This window comes from Bos grunniens, chromosome 22, assembly GCF_055505025.1.
Source record: "Bos grunniens cultivar Pamir isolate PY7600 chromosome 22, Bosgru_T2T1.0, whole genome shotgun sequence".
In the NCBI taxonomy this organism is placed as follows: Eukaryota; Metazoa; Chordata; class Mammalia; order Artiodactyla; family Bovidae; genus Bos; species Bos grunniens.
This window is the reverse complement of record NC_141186.1, coordinates 17,690,897-17,706,339: the sequence shown is the minus strand read 5'-3', so window position 1 is coordinate 17,706,339 and position 15,443 is coordinate 17,690,897. Positions and strand designations below refer to the sequence as shown.

General features: G+C 46.4%; 1 protein-coding gene across 4 annotated transcripts in view; it reads right to left on the bottom strand.

Annotated features, from left to right (window-relative positions):
• SRGAP3 (SLIT-ROBO Rho GTPase activating protein 3) overlaps positions 1-15,443 on the bottom strand; it is a 247,180-nt gene that overhangs the window by 119,335 nt on the left and 112,402 nt on the right. For all 4 annotated transcript variants that reach the window (XM_086366585.1, XM_086366587.1, XM_086366586.1 and 1 more), the window contains exon 2: positions 7,022-7,214. In XM_086366585.1, coding sequence (XP_086222711.1) covers positions 7,022-7,214 — 193 coding nt within the window. The remainder of the gene's footprint in view (positions 1-7,021; positions 7,215-15,443) is intronic.

Below are 15,443 nucleotides of genomic sequence, written 5' to 3'. Positions count from 1 at the left end.
TCACAATGTCTACCATGAAGTTTAATGAGATAATGCATGTAAAACATCTACTAGAGACCTCACATACGGTGACAGAGATGTGGGGTGTATCTGAAAGATTAAACAACCTGCACAGCACAGACATAGAGCCCTCGGGAAGGACTCATCTGGCAACCCGTCCCAGGAGAACACCAGCTCTGGACAGCATTGCTGGAAAGCCATCACTGGTGTGACAACAGCCATAGTAACAGCAGCAGCTATGAGATGCGAGTCCCACCTGGAGGGCCTCCCCAATCATCCCCACCTCAGTCTGAGCCAACCTTTTCATTCTGAATCCTTTGCACATCGATAGGCTCAATTTACTCACTACAAAAGTGCTTCTGTCCCCAGGACTCACCTGGAAGGTTAAGTCTAAATTGTAGCATCTTTTTAGGGAAATGCTACATCTGTGGAAACAAAACATCCATGATGTTTCATCCCCCCAAAGAAGCAAGTTTTCTTGGCAATCAAGTTGGTTACTCACTGAATCCTTCTCAACTGCTCTGTGAAGCTGAGATGCTCTAAACCTACTTCGCAGAGAATATTAAACATCATTCATTGACTGGCCAAGCACCTTCCAGCTTTTTCCACATTCTGAATTTCCCCATCTTAAACATATTTGAATAGAATTCCCTGTTCCTTTTATAACAGCTGTCCACATACTAGCAACCAACACTTAACTTCCGAAGAGAGCATTTTTATCAGGTATTTCCCCAGAAGGCCAGGGGTTTCAAAAACTGAGGGAGTCAGAAATAGAAGGGGGCTCCTTCACCTCCCACACTGTTTGCATGGAGCTCCAACATTCCAAAGGGGAATCCGGAGTTTGTCTCAACAGAGCTTTTCAAACTGGGTCCCAGAGAGTGCTAGTTTGGTTTAAAAAAGGTGGCGTAATGGTAAAGAATCTGCCTGCCAATGCAGGAAACACAAAGAGACACAGGTTGGATCTCTGGGTTGGGAAGATGCCCTGGAGTAGGAAACAGCACCCAATTCCAGTATTGTTGCCTGGAAAATTCCATGGACAGAGGAGCCTGGTGAGCTATAGTCCATGGGGTCACAAAGAGTCAGACACGACTGAGTGACTGTGCACACACATGCACACACTGCTGCTGCTGCTGCTGAGTCGCTTCAGTCGTGTCCGACTCTGTGCGACCCCAGAGATGGCAGCCCACCAGGCTCCCCCATCCCTGGGATTCTCCAGGCAAGAACACTGGAGGGGGTTGCCATTTCCTTCTCCAATGCATGACTGGGGAGGGAGAATTCTGTGGTCTAACAGCCTTCAGAAAGAAGTCAACAGGCTTATTTACTATAGAGTCTCTCAGAGTCTTCCACGTCCTGAGGCCCACCGGGAATCTGGAAGGGGAGGTGAGGAGCAGGCAGTCTCTCACCTCAACTCATTTTCTCTCTCCTCACCTCCCCTCCTCTGACCAGACATCTCAAAGTGCTGGGGTTTCAGAAAACACTTCTCTGCAGGAAGAAGAAATCCTAGTTCCAGGAAACCTCTAGTTTCCTAGAACTACCCAGGCTGTTTGGAGGATACCCACCTATCCTCAGAGGAAGGATTTAAGCCCCCGTGTGCTGCCTGCCATGCTCCTGCTCAGGAAGGGCTCCCAGCTCCAGGCCTCAAAATGGACAAGGCCAGTGGGTCCTTGGGCACTGGATTATGGATTTTACCCCGGGGGAGCTGAGGGATGCGGAAGGCTGGCATAGCTTGACAGTGAATTGTAAACAGCTTATCACCTAGAAAATCAGCATCTTGGGCAAATCTTCAACGTAAATGGCCATTGGAATCCCCTGAAGGACTTGTTAAAATACAGACTGCTGGACCCCACCCCCAGAGTTTCTCATTCAGCACATTTGAGGGGAGGCTAAGGGCTTTGCATTTCTGACAAGTCCCCAGAGGATAGGGATGCCAAAGCTGCTGGTTAGGACCACACTTGGTAAACTAGAGTGCAGGCCCTGATTCCTTAGTCAGAGAGACCTTGTAAAGTCCACGCTGTCCTCTCAGCAACTCTGTGCCTGTGCGAGCTACCAGACTGTGTGGCCCTTCACCCAAGAGCCTCCCCAAGCTCCTAACGCTGCCAGAAGACAAATGTCCCCTTCCTTGACTCCCACCACCCCCAGCCCTGAGCCACTCTAATTACCATCTGACCTTCATTCATTCACTCAATAAACATCCAGTAAGGGCTGGTGCCAGGTGCTAGAGACCCCAAGTCAACAGCCACCCCTTCTGCCATCTTGGAGCTGGCAGCCCAATTGTCAAAAGAGGGGCAGACAAGGAAAACAGATTATTACAACACAGGGTGGCAGCTTTTGCCACATCTCCTGAAGTCCCTTCATCTCAGGTCAGGTATGGATTCCTCTCAACTCTACCTCTGAGAGAGTTCCCAGCACCTGTCCACTTTCTTTCTGCTCTGCTGTCACCCAGGGCACCATCATGCCTTCCTGGAGAGCTATACTCCTATCGGCCTACTGGTCTCCTCAGCATCACTCTTGCCCCCTCCAATGCAGGGTGACCTTTTAAAAATGGAAATCAGATCATGCTACTCCCTACTGCGGATGCCTCAGTGGCTATGGCTTCCCTCATCACAGTTCCAGAACCACTGGCCTCTCTTCCTTTCACACTGTCCTCACGGCTGCTTCTTCTCAACCCTCAGCTCACGTTTCTGCTTAAACGCCACTTCCTCCAGCAGCCTTCCCTGACTGTCGTTCTAGCTCAGTGTGGAGGATCCAAGGGGGCTGCAAATCCTCTTATGGTCCTCCAGTGAAAGCAAGCCTTTGTTCTCCCTCCTCTTGAAGCTGAGCTGGAGCTCAGACCACTTTGATCAACAGAATCTGGGCAGGGGATGGAGGTGGGTGTTCAAGGAGACTGCAGCTCCCCCACTGCCCCCTCAGGACCCTGAGCTCCCATGACTGAAGTGGGACTCTGACCCCATGTGGAGAGGGTAGCAGCCCAGCTGAGCCCAGCATATAGCTCTCTTCACCAAAGTGCCAGGAAAGGTGGGGGGAGCTGTCTTAGACCTGCCAACCTGGACTCCAGCAATCGTTCCATCCTAGCAATCATTTGGTGGCACACTGTCTTTCATTTATTTGCATATGTTTGATGCCACATCTCACTCTTCCACGAGATGGTAAATCCCACCAAGGCAGGAATCAAGTCTGTCTTGTTTGCCATTGTAAGCCAGCACCGGGCATTGGTGGGTACTCAGTAAATACTGGCTGAATAAGCAAATCAACAAGTGCAGAATATCGTACACAGGAGGGCACCAGGTCAGACTCATGGAAGCTTTGCAGAGGAAGTGACACCTAAATGCTAGGCCTGAAGAGCAAGCAGATGGCAGGGTTCAAAGAGCAGGGCCACAGGGACTGGGTGTCTGCCCCAACCACATCACCTATGGACAGTGCCCAAGCTGTGTACTCATAAGAGAGAAAGAGGAGGGGTCGTTCATGCTTGTGTCTTCAGCAAGAAGCATGCTCCAGGAAAACAAAAGATGCTTGATATACACCCATGTGACTTCTTGGAGAGAGAAGCCCGAGCTCAAAGTCAGGAGCCCTGGGTTTTCTCACTCAGAAGCTCACGGTTTAATCTTTGTAACATCCCACTTAGCTTGCCTGGTGCTCAGATGGTTTGAGATAAAACCAATGACTCCCTCACTATACCCTGGGTTACGATGAGGATTATGAGAGTACAGAAGTCAGAGTGCTTTGAAAAAGGTATGTTAGAACAGAAATATGTGATGGTGGAAGAAGACACACGTGATGGTATTGTTTTCTGAAAGTTCAACCTGCCGCAGGTGAGCCCTCAGGGCCATAGGCTGAGCTTTTCCTTGAACGGGGTTGCCACATGGAACTCAGCCTGGGTGAGTCTAGCCCAGACTCCTCTTGGGCATTCCCTGGGGAGCTGGAAATTGTTCTACTGCCCAGGTGGAGAGGAAGCAGCTAGGGCCTTAGAAAGACAGAACCCACGGAGCAAAGTAGGAACGCTAGACTTGGCGTCAAGAGACATGAGTTCTTGTTATGGACTGAGTGTCTGTATTCCTCTACACATCACATGTTGAACTCTACCCTCAATGTGACGGTGTTAGGAGGTAGGGCCTTTAGCAGATACGAAGGATTAAATTAGGTCATGGGGGAAGAAGGGAGCCCTCATGATGGGATCAGTGCTCTCAAAAGACTCTCTAGAGCTTGCTTCCTCTCTGTCCTCCACTCCATGAGGACACAAGGAGGATCGGCATCCACAAGCCACAGGAGGGAGCTCACCATCCCGCCACTGGCACCCTGATCTCCAGCTTCCGGCCTCCAAAACCGTGAGAAAACCATTGCTGTTTACAAGCCACCCAGTCCAGAATACTTTGTTATAGGAGCCCAAATGGACTGTGCAGTGGGAATAACATGACCAGACCTGGGCCTGGGCACCGTCCCCCTAACCCTGAGAGGCTACCTGGCAGATAGGTGGACCTTCTTAATAAAGGGCCTACAAGATGGCAGGACAAGGCTTCTCTGGACAGCCAGGATGAAGGACCCAGAGCACAGTCCAGACCTTGTGCACTGAGCTCCAAAGAAGAGGCAGCCAGAGGTCAGGCTGGTTGGCCCTGGGGTCAGAGCGCAAATCCAGGCATCCCCTGGAGACTCGCACTTCCAAAAGCCATGGGGGGAACTCTGCGGATACATCAGCCTGGTGCTGAGGGCCCACAGCAGCTGCACTGACCTGGCCACACCCTAATTAGACTTTCATGGTGTGTCCAGCAGCCTGCTGGGCCCGACTGCCAGCTGGGGCTCCCATTCTGTCTGGTGGCCTCAGTTAATGAAGCCATGAGGGGCTGACTGAGCTCATTACCGGCAATGCAAAGGAACAGGGTACCCCTGCACATGCTCCCCCAGTGCCTCCCTCCCCCGTGTCCACACTGAGCACAGGAAAAGGGAGCTGAATCCAAATCAAGAGGAAGGAGAGGGGCGGAAGCTGAGCTCTAGCCCAAACACGCAGCCTGAATGGCTCCCGTGACAGCCCAGCCAGAGATGTGGGTTTCTGTACATGTGTCTGAGTCTGTGGTTTTAGCCAAGTGTTCAGAGTCCATGGCTGCTCTCAGACCACACCCAGGCCTTTCTCATCTCAGGCCAAGGAGGCAGAATGAGAGTGAAGGTTCAAATTTGTCACTTCCCAATAACTGGCCCACAGACATGTTTGTACAAGCCTTTCTGTCATCTCTAAGATGGGATACTGATCTGACTCAAAGCAAGTGCTCAGTTAATGTGCTCAATAAATCACTGTTGTTGTTGTTACTAAAAGACAGTCATGAAAAGGAACCAAAACATGAGCTTCTGAATGGCAGGCGAGTGATTTTTTTCTTCTACTTTTCTGCATTTGTAACAAAAAGTGTTTCACTTTTACCTTAAAATTTTAAAAAGTACATGCTTCCTCCAAAACATCAGAAAAATGAGATTATGTATGAAAGGGCCCAGACAGTGCCTGGGAGGAAGTTATTAACAGAAGTATCCTCCTGCAATGAAAGTTCGAATAGATGTGATTGGGTGGGAAAACATGCATGGTATTTGCAAACATGTAATAAATTTTTGCCCTTTAATAAGGCATTTTTTCTCCCCAAATGTCAAGGGAAGAAGGCACAAAAGTTGAGAGCTCAAAATGCTGAGGCACCAGGTAAGGAGATGTTGAGGGGAGTCTGAAGGAAGAGCGCTCCCTGGCCAGAGTAGAATGCAAAACACAGAGAGAGAAAGGTGGACGCCACTAAACAAAGTGTAGTCTATACACACAACAGAATGTCATTCACTCTCAAAAAGGAAGGACATTCTGACATGTGACAACATGGGTGAGCCTTGAGGACATTATGCAAAGTGGAATAAGCCACAGTCACAAAAGGACAAATACTGTATGCTTCACATATCTGAGGTCCCTAGAGCAGTCAGATTCATAGAGACAGAGAGCAGAAGGGTGAGTTCCAGGATGGGGGTGGGGAAGGGAAATGAGGCGTTGTTCACGGCGTGCGGAGTTTCACATTAGTAAGATGAGTTCTGGGGAAGGATGGGGGTGATGATTACACAACAGTGTGGATGGACTTAATGCCACATACTTGTATATTTTAAAATATTTAAGGTGGTAGGTAAACTTTATGTTATGTGTAGTTTACCACAATTTAAACCTATGTAGAGAGAAAAAAAGAGATTGAACCCAGAGGAAAGAGGAATGGAATAGACAGGATGGACCAAGTCTCTGGTCTCATGGGGTTGAGGGCCATTCACTGGAGAGATGACTCACAGAGGATGGAGACCTCCAGGGAGTATGGCCGAGGGGGGAACAGATGGGGGGCGGGGCGCAACCTGGTAAGGTCATGGCTTCTATCTGCACTTGGCCGCTGGCTCTTCACGGTCCTGAGCTAGGGGGCATTTACAGCTTGAGGACTCAGCCAGGGATGTGCCTAAGAGGATCAAGCCTCCCTCCTGCCTCAAAATCCGAGCTTGGGGTGTGAGAAATTAGGACCTGGAGGGTGTGTGTATATAAATAAGCAACTAAGCCTGGCACCATCCTCCAGGGGAGGAAGGAAGAGGAATACTTTGAGCATCTATTCCAAAGAGAAGCAATTCTGAGGCCACTGTGCTGAAGGAATGCAGACATGGGCTGGCTGACCCCCAGATAAAAGAGAACTGAGTATAGTCAAGATGTCCTGAAAGGCGATGGGCTGGCACCTGGGCCCAGATGGAGGCAGAGCCTGGTGCTTGGTGGCATAATAACAACAGAACCATTTATTGAGCACTTCCTGTCTGTGACAAGTGCTTCTCTTGGTCCATCGTGTATTCCTTTCAGCATCTTTATGGGTAGCAACTATTTCTACCCTCACTTTACACCAAGGAAGACTGAGGGCTGGAGATGAAAGTCACCTGCAGACCCTGGGCCTTAAAAGCCCACCATCTGCCCCCAGGGAGTCCTGATTTCCTTGCTGCTTCCCCTCCCAGCATTGCCTCCCACCGCCCCAGACCCCTAGCCCCTTCTCACTTGAACTGGTGCTCCCGGGAGCTGCGGATCTTGGAGGAGAAGCGCTCGGCCAGCTTCTCCAGGCTGCGGGAATACTCAAGCTCGATCTCTGCTTTCCGGCGGAAAAACTCCTGGAGGTCCTGGAGCAGCTGCAGCCTCGACTCCGACTGCTGCTCCAAGCACTTGAACTGCTCCACCAGCTGTGTGCGGATCTCTGTGGGCAGAAGCAGGAGCGGGCTGTGAGGTGGTGGTGGGGACAGCAGGGGGACCCGCCTGGCCCACCCACCGCCAGTGGTCCAGGCATTGCGATGCCAGCAGCCCCCTCCACACCACCCGCCACCCAGAGCCTCTCCAGGCACTGGCAGGACAATTGAGCAAACGCCAGGTTTTGCCACAATGTAACCCAATGTTTGCCAAAGTTGAATCACTGCATGTCACCACCACGATTTTTGCCATACCCACACATCACGTGCATTATTATTTCTTCCACATGATCTAGTAAATTCACTCACTTTTCTTACTGAAAACAACTTACCTAAAACATACAGTTTAATGTCATTATGGCAAGGGTAAAACTAGAACCACTTGCCGTTTTGGTACACAGAAACTTGATTCAACAAAAGCAAAAATTTTGTTAAAATTCTCTCCAGAGACTATTGCTTACCAAAGGCCCTAAGCCTAAACTTCTGAGTCTCCATCAACAAGAGGAAAATGGGAGTGGGAGGGGAGTTAAAGACAGACTTCCTCCAGGTGTAGTCAGGACAGAGCGAGGGCTGAAGGGATGCTATTCACCCTCAGGTTTCAGGGTTATTTAATGGCATGTGTGTTTTCCTCTCTCAGTCACCTTGAGCTTCCATGCATCATCATCTCAGGTACCACCAGAGAATGTAGCCCAGGCTTCAGGAAATCCTGATGGAGCAACCCAGCTCTGTGCACCCAGGGCAAAAGTTCACAAGCAGGGGCTCGAGATAAAAATCACAACCGGATCCCAGTGGTTTCATCACTGCTGCCATCACCACAAAATAACCTCTTCCCTACCATCCCACAGGCTGCCCAGCAGATTAGTCTCTCCACACTGTGCTCACACCAGCTCCCTGCTCAAAACTCCCCAAGGCCCTCCTCTGGCTGAGTATTAAGTCCAACTCCTTAGCACGGAATTCAAGGCCACCCACTATCTGACTCCAAACTTCTCTGTATCTCCCCCCAGTGAACTCGCTATTCCTTCAAATCAGTCCCTGAGATGTCCAATCGTATTGTAGAAACGGGCCTCCTGTCTGAAAAGGTGGCCAGTACCATCTTAGCATTCTTTGGAAAAGGGGTCTTCAGAGCATGCAGCGCTACTCTGGGGCACTGGAAGCCTTGCCAGGGGGTGCATGGCAGGAACTGTTACAAAGGCATGGGTCTGAGAGCCTACTTCCATTCCCATTCTTCCTTGGCCTGAGAATGTGCCTCGGCATCTCTCCTTTCCACCTGCCTCTTCACAACCATCCTCTCTATTTGCAGAAGACCATCTTCTCCCTTATTCAGAATCTGATTATGGCACAATTTCTCAGAGTCAAGGTAGAGAACAGTTAAAAACGTTGGTGCTAGCAAATCTTCTTTAATCTAGGGACCATAAACCCTTGCTACACAAAGTGTGGTCCATAGACCAGCAGCATCAGCATCTTCCACAGCCTTATTAGAAACACAGCCCTTGGTCAGTCCTGACTATACCTGGAGAAAGTCTGTCTTTAACTCCCTTTGCACTCCCGTTTTCCTCTTGTTGACGCAGACAGAAGTCTTAGTCTTAGAAACAACAGCCATAGACTTATTAGAAACCTTAGGTCCCAACCCAGACGTTCTGAATCACAATCTGCATTTTAACGAGATCCCTGGATGGTCCTTATGCACCTTAAAGCCATCCCATCCATCTCATTCTGAGAAGCACTTCCCATTCTGTCTTACTTTTTATTTTTATTAAGTATTTATCAAATTATAAAACACTGATATTATTTTGATGAACTGAATGATAAATCAATATGAAATAAAGATACTTAGTGTTTTATGGTCAAAGCAAATTTTTTAATGTCCGTTTCAATTTACATACATATTTTGGACAAAAAGAAAAGAGAAATCAATAAAAAAAGTTCAAGCATGAAAACATATTATGTAAAATTCTGTGAAGGAAGTAGAAGGGAATTATGAGTTCAAGAAGGTAAAGATAGGAACAATATAACTATAAAATTTCTGACTTGCACAGGTAATTTTTGGTGAGTGGTGGTGGATACAAATATTTTGTGGTATTTATCTTCAGTTCAGTTCAGTCGCTCAGTCGTGTCCGACTCTTTGCGACCCCATGAATTGCAGCATGCCAGGCCTCCCTGTCCATCACCAACTCCTAGAGTTTACTCAAACTCATGTCCATCAAGTCGGTGATGCCATCCAGCCATCTCATCCTCTGTTGTCCCCTTCTCCTCCTGCCCCCAGTCACCATGCAATTCCACCCATAGATCATATTCAGAAGAAATCAGTGTTTATGTCTACCCCCAAAATATGGAAAATACTCACAGCTTTATAGCTAAATATTAGAAACAACCCAAAATGTCCATTAAGAGTACATAAGATTTTTTTTCAAAGGGGCTATTTATTTCAAAATGCTTGTCAGTCTTAAAATATTAATGGTAAAGTGAATTTATGCAAGGAATAGATAAGATTTTTTAAATGTGAGATATTCATTCAATGGAATACCAAATGATAAGGGAAAAAAATGATCTACTGCTACCATGCTGATGGAAAGAAGCAAGGAAAAAAATTAGATATGCAAAAAATAACTTATGGTGACTGAGTTCAGAGAAATGATCACCTTTGGGGGTAGTGACTGAGAGACGGTGCAAGGTTGCATTCTGGAATACTGGAAATAGACCATTACACCTGGATCTGGTAAAAATTAACAGCTGCACACTAAGACCTGAGCATTCTACTATACATAAGTGACACATCAATAAAAAGGCAAACTAAAAATTGCTGTTATTTAGTTTGCATTTGATACAGTTAAGAGGGTAGAGTAATTTTATTCTACAAGGTCAATATGTACAATATGGCAGAAATTATATCCTTCGTAACTGTTTAAATTTCTGGTAAACATTTCAGATGTCAAGTTAAAATGTGTGCGGCAAAAGAGATTTTTTTTCCCCCCAAAGTTCATGTAGAGGGTAGGCAAGCAAAGAAGTTTTAAAACCAGTGTTTTAGAGGCCAAGCACTGCTCCTCCCAGGAAGTCCTGGTTGGCTCAGCCCTCATGACCCTACTCTGAACTCCCAGGGTACTTGCAATTAGTCTCGGAGAGCCTTGTGCTGTTTTCTTTTAATTCTTTCGTGGACGCATATCATATTAGCTCCTCAAAAGAAATCTAAGCTCTGACAGTGGATTCTCCCAGCACAAATATCAATATCTATATAGCAAATCCCTATTTACGTTTACCAAAGTGCTTTTACCCAAGGACATCAAATGTTGTGATTACAGGAATCTCACCCAACACACATACACATACACACACATACACACCACAGACACCCACATACAATGCACACATCACATTCACATGCCACATGACCTCACATTTACACACATCACACACACCTACCACACATGCACATACCAGACACACACCACATCCATGTACCACAGAAACTCATACTGCACAAATACCACACATACCACACAATCACCACAACCACCACACACATTCACACATGCATACCACATACCCACACCACTAACACACCACATCCCAAACACACACCACACACATTCACACACGCCATGCATATACGATCCCCATACCAGACATGGACATTATTAGCAGTACTCACTTTTACAGCTGAAGAAACCAAGACTCTGTGGAAACTAATCAGGAACTTGTCCAAGGTCACATTTTGCTCTATTAATGCTAACAGTCTACACAGGCACTCCTTGATATGGCTTACTTGTTAAACTGGATTGAGATGCCATCACAAGTGCAAGCCCTGCCATATTAATACACAGTTATAAAAATGTTTTCTAAATATTTTAAAAATTACTTTTAGACCATCTACTATTTGGGATTCAAAATAACCTTAATAATAATAATCATGAGTACTTACAGAGCACACCATGTGTTCCATGCCTGATGTTGAATTCTCTGGATATTTATCTCACATAACCTGTATAATATCCCCTCTAAAGTGGGTGCTACTAGTATTTCCCCACCTTTTCTCCATAGATGAGGAAGTGGAGGCTCAGAAATAAGTAGCCTCTGGTCATAACAGCTGGTGTGTGGCAATTAAGCTAGGAATCAAGCCTAGGTCCTCAGTTGAGAGCAATGACCCTCTAGACACCTCACTAAAATGAGGCCATATTATTTTCTTTCAAGACTTTAATCCATCTGTATTCAATTTCTTGTATCCGTTTTGTAACAAGATGGTGGGCTAAAGAGATAGTATTTATCAAAAATGCAGCAGCCACTCCCTTCCTCCATTACAGGGCATTATCAGGAGCCAATGTTCTCCTATTTATGAGGGAAATCTCATAAATCACACTTCGCTGACAGGAGACGATTTGGAAGGAGCAGAGAAACCTCCCTCAGTTCACATAACCAGCTGGAGCCTGGAGCAGCTTGGACAGCTCACAGTCAAGCCTCTCTCACAGGAAACGCCCTGGCAGGAGCCAGACTGCTGCCTGTCTGCCGGTGCTGTGGAACCTGCTGGGATCTGATTACCCATCTCCTTATTTCTAACTCCCTTCCAAGTTGCTCCTCCTCAGCGCCAGCACAGATTTGGCTTTTTTCATCGGAGATTTCAAAGACAGAGAAAAATAAATAAATAAAACAACTGCTTGCAAGGCATAGACTTCATTCAGAAGACGGTCCCCCCAGGAATGGTTCCAATCTCATCACAGTAGAGTAGCGGAAAAATAAAAGGGGTTGGGCAGGGAGGAGAAGGGGCTTAGAGAGCTGGGAAAGGCCTTGATATCAGAACTTTTAGAGCTGCAGGTGACCGCCCTGACTCCTGGCACAGCCTCCTGGTTTTACAGAGGCGTGAGGCCCAGAGAAGTTCTCCTGAAGCACAGCTCTCCCTGTGTCACTCTCCATGGAGTAATAGGAGAGAACAAATCTGTCTCCATACTGCATCTGTCTCTTTTACTTTAACCTTTGTCTTCTATTGCTTTTGCTACAAGTTAATCACAAGTTTATTAAGTTAATTTAATAATGCCTAAAGCCTGAAATATACAGGATAGCCCATTCTCAAGGCTCTGCCCTAAAAATCCCCTGTGCTCCACCTACTGACCCTTCCCTCCCTCCTTGCCCCAACTCCTAACAACTACTCTTTTTTGTTTGTTTTACTATCACTGTGGTTCGGTCTTTTTCTGAATGTCATGTAGTTGGAATCGTTCATTATGTAGGCTTTTAAAACTGGCTTCTTTTACTTAGTAATATGCACTTAGAGTTCTTCCATGTCTTTTCATGGCTTTTTTTCATGGCTTGATAGCTCATTTCTTTTTATTGCTGAATAATATTCCATTATCTGTAATAATATTCATGGTTTCTTTATCCATTCACCTTTTGGAAATTATGAATATTTGGGGCAAGTTTTCGTGTGAACATAAGTCATAAGACTTGCCTTGTGGCTCAGCTGGTAAAGAATCCGCCTGCAATGCAAGAGACCTGGGTTTGATCCCTGGGTTGGGATGATCCCCTGGAGAAGGGAAAGGCTACTGACTCCAGTATTCTGGCCTGGAGAATTCCACAGACTGTATAGTCCATGGGGTCTCAAAGAGTCAGACACGACTGAGTGACTTTCACAAGTCATCCTCACTTCATCTGGATAAATCCCTTTTTGTTAACAAATAAGCAGACGCTCCAATACTTTGGTGTGAAGGGCCAACTCACTGGAAAAGACTGATGCTGGGAAAGGTTGAAGGCAAAAGGAGAAGGGGGCAGCAGAGAATGTGATGGCTAGACAGCATCACTGACTCAATGGACATAAATCTGAGCAAACTCCAGGAGACAGTGAAGGACAGGGAAGCCTGGCGTGCTGCCATCCATGGAGCTGCAGAGTCGGACATGGCTTAGTGACTGAACAACAACAAGACTAAATTTAACAGCAGTTTTAGGTTTATAGAAAAAAGGGAGAATTCTAGTTTTTAAAATTAGGACAAAATTCCAAAATTAGAAAGGGTATAAAGAGAAAATTCTCCCACCCTTGTTCGCCAGCCACCTGGTCCCTCTCTAGCAAGGTAACCAAGTTTCCAAATTCATGTTTCTAGAAATAATGGCATATTTGAAAAATATTATCTTCCCTGTTTTTATACATATTATAGCATGACATTCACAGTGTCCTGTACTTTTTTTCTTTTAAAGAATACTTCAGGGCAGGGGGAGTTGGAGACTTCCCAGGTGGCCTGGTGGCTAAGACTCTGTGCTCCTAATGCAGGGAGCACAGGTTCAATCTCTGATTGGGGAACTAAGAGTCTGCATGCATGGAACAGTCAAAAAAAACCAAAAACAAAACACGCATGCACACACACAATACATTGGGAAAATCAGTCCATGTAATTTTATAAAGAATTTTCACATTCCTTTTAAAGCACTATAGAATTCCATATTCTATATTCCAAATGTTAATTTTTTTTTAGCCAGCCCCCTTTCCTGGACCTTCAGGTTGTTTGCGATCATTTACCACCATAAAAAGTGCTGGAATAAACAGCCATATACAAGCCTCACTTTGCACACATGCAGAGATGTGATCTGTGTGATGAATTCTCCACCTAGCAGTGCCAGATCAAAAGGCAGTGATTGGTCTTGGTATTCTGAGACTGCAAAAGTGCCCTTCCCTGAAATTTCATCAACTTGCACTCCCACCAGAAATTTATGAGAGGGTCACCGGCACAATTAGAAAGCTGACATGCTGGGATTTACTTCAAAATAACCTTGATGGGGGACCAGGGAGTGGTCATACTATGGATTAAAAACAAACAAACCAAAAAAAACATGATTGGCTTTGAGTTGATTGGAGAAGTTTAGTTGTGGTGCAGAACATGGGGAAGAGGCTTCTTATACTATTCTCACTACTTTTTGTAATGTTTGAAACTTTCCACAATAAAAAGGAGAGCAAAGAAAGTCAGTCAAAGCCAGAAATGTGATACAGATCCTGCAGCTCTGGTTAACAGGTCTGACCAGTTAGAAATTAAGAATGCCAATAACTTGTCCCCAGAGGCCTCTGTCCCTAGCCCGGGGAGGGCTCTCCTGGGCTAGAGGGAGGGGCCAGAGAATGACCATAAGAGCAGGCCCCACTCAATTCTCATCCTTGCACCCTGTCCTGAGAATGTGGTAAGTTTTCTGACACTCCCTGGGGCAGCAAGGCCCCACTTTCACAGTCTGTATCCATCCTAAAAATCAAGATCCAGTGAGTGTGTGTCCCTCTGGTCCACAGAGGCAGCTGGTGTTATCTTCCTCACGATGAAATTTCAGGAGCGAACAAGGAGAATGGTATGTTACACAACTGCACAATCCTGCCTGAGTCTGGCACTGTTCTCATTCCTACTTTATGGATGAACAATTGAGACTCAAGGAGGGGGTGTGAGTACCTAGGGTCACCCAGAAAGTGGCAGAGCCAGGGCTCAAATCCAGAGAAAGGGGCAGACAGGAACCAAGATGACTCAGTCTCCAGTTTAAGGTGCTTTTCCCAGGGTTCTCCATGCCTTCCCTTTCACAGATCGTGTACCACTCCATCTCCAGTCTCCACCCCACACTGCATCTGTCATCTCAGTGCCATTCTCATTGGTTCTGGCTGTCACCATGTCCCCCACTGCAAACTGACCTTGACCGCAGGCCCTCCTGTGGTGGAGGGAAACATCAGTTCAAATCCTGGCCCTGCAACATACTTAGCTGGTGGACTTGGGAACTTCCTCATTTCTCAGAGTCTCATTTCCCCCTGTAAAAATGGGGATGTTAATAATATACGTCAGATTGTGGTCGTAAGTGTTGATAAGTGATCAAGGAGAAAGTTTTTCATATAGCGCTTCATATACATTAGCACTGCACCCAGTGGCTACTAGCCACACGTGGCTCTTTAAATTTGATCAAAATAAAAAAGTCATTCCTCAGTTGCACTTGCCACATTTCCAGTGCTCAAAAGCATGGCTACTATATTGGACACTACAGAATACTTTCATCACTGCAGATAATTCGACTGGATAGCGCTGTATGAGAGGCTCAATAATGGTTAGCTATGATTCTCATTTATTATTATTGCTTTCTGTGGCCATTTCTCATCTTCTCAGGTGGAATAAAGACCTAAGGCAAGAGTGACATCCATGTTTTATTACTCAGATTTTACGCTCAACCCCTCCAGCTAGAGCAGTGTAATGGGGCCCGAGAGGCCCGCAGAACAGCAAGATGGAGATGCATGCTCACTGCTGCCAGCCCAG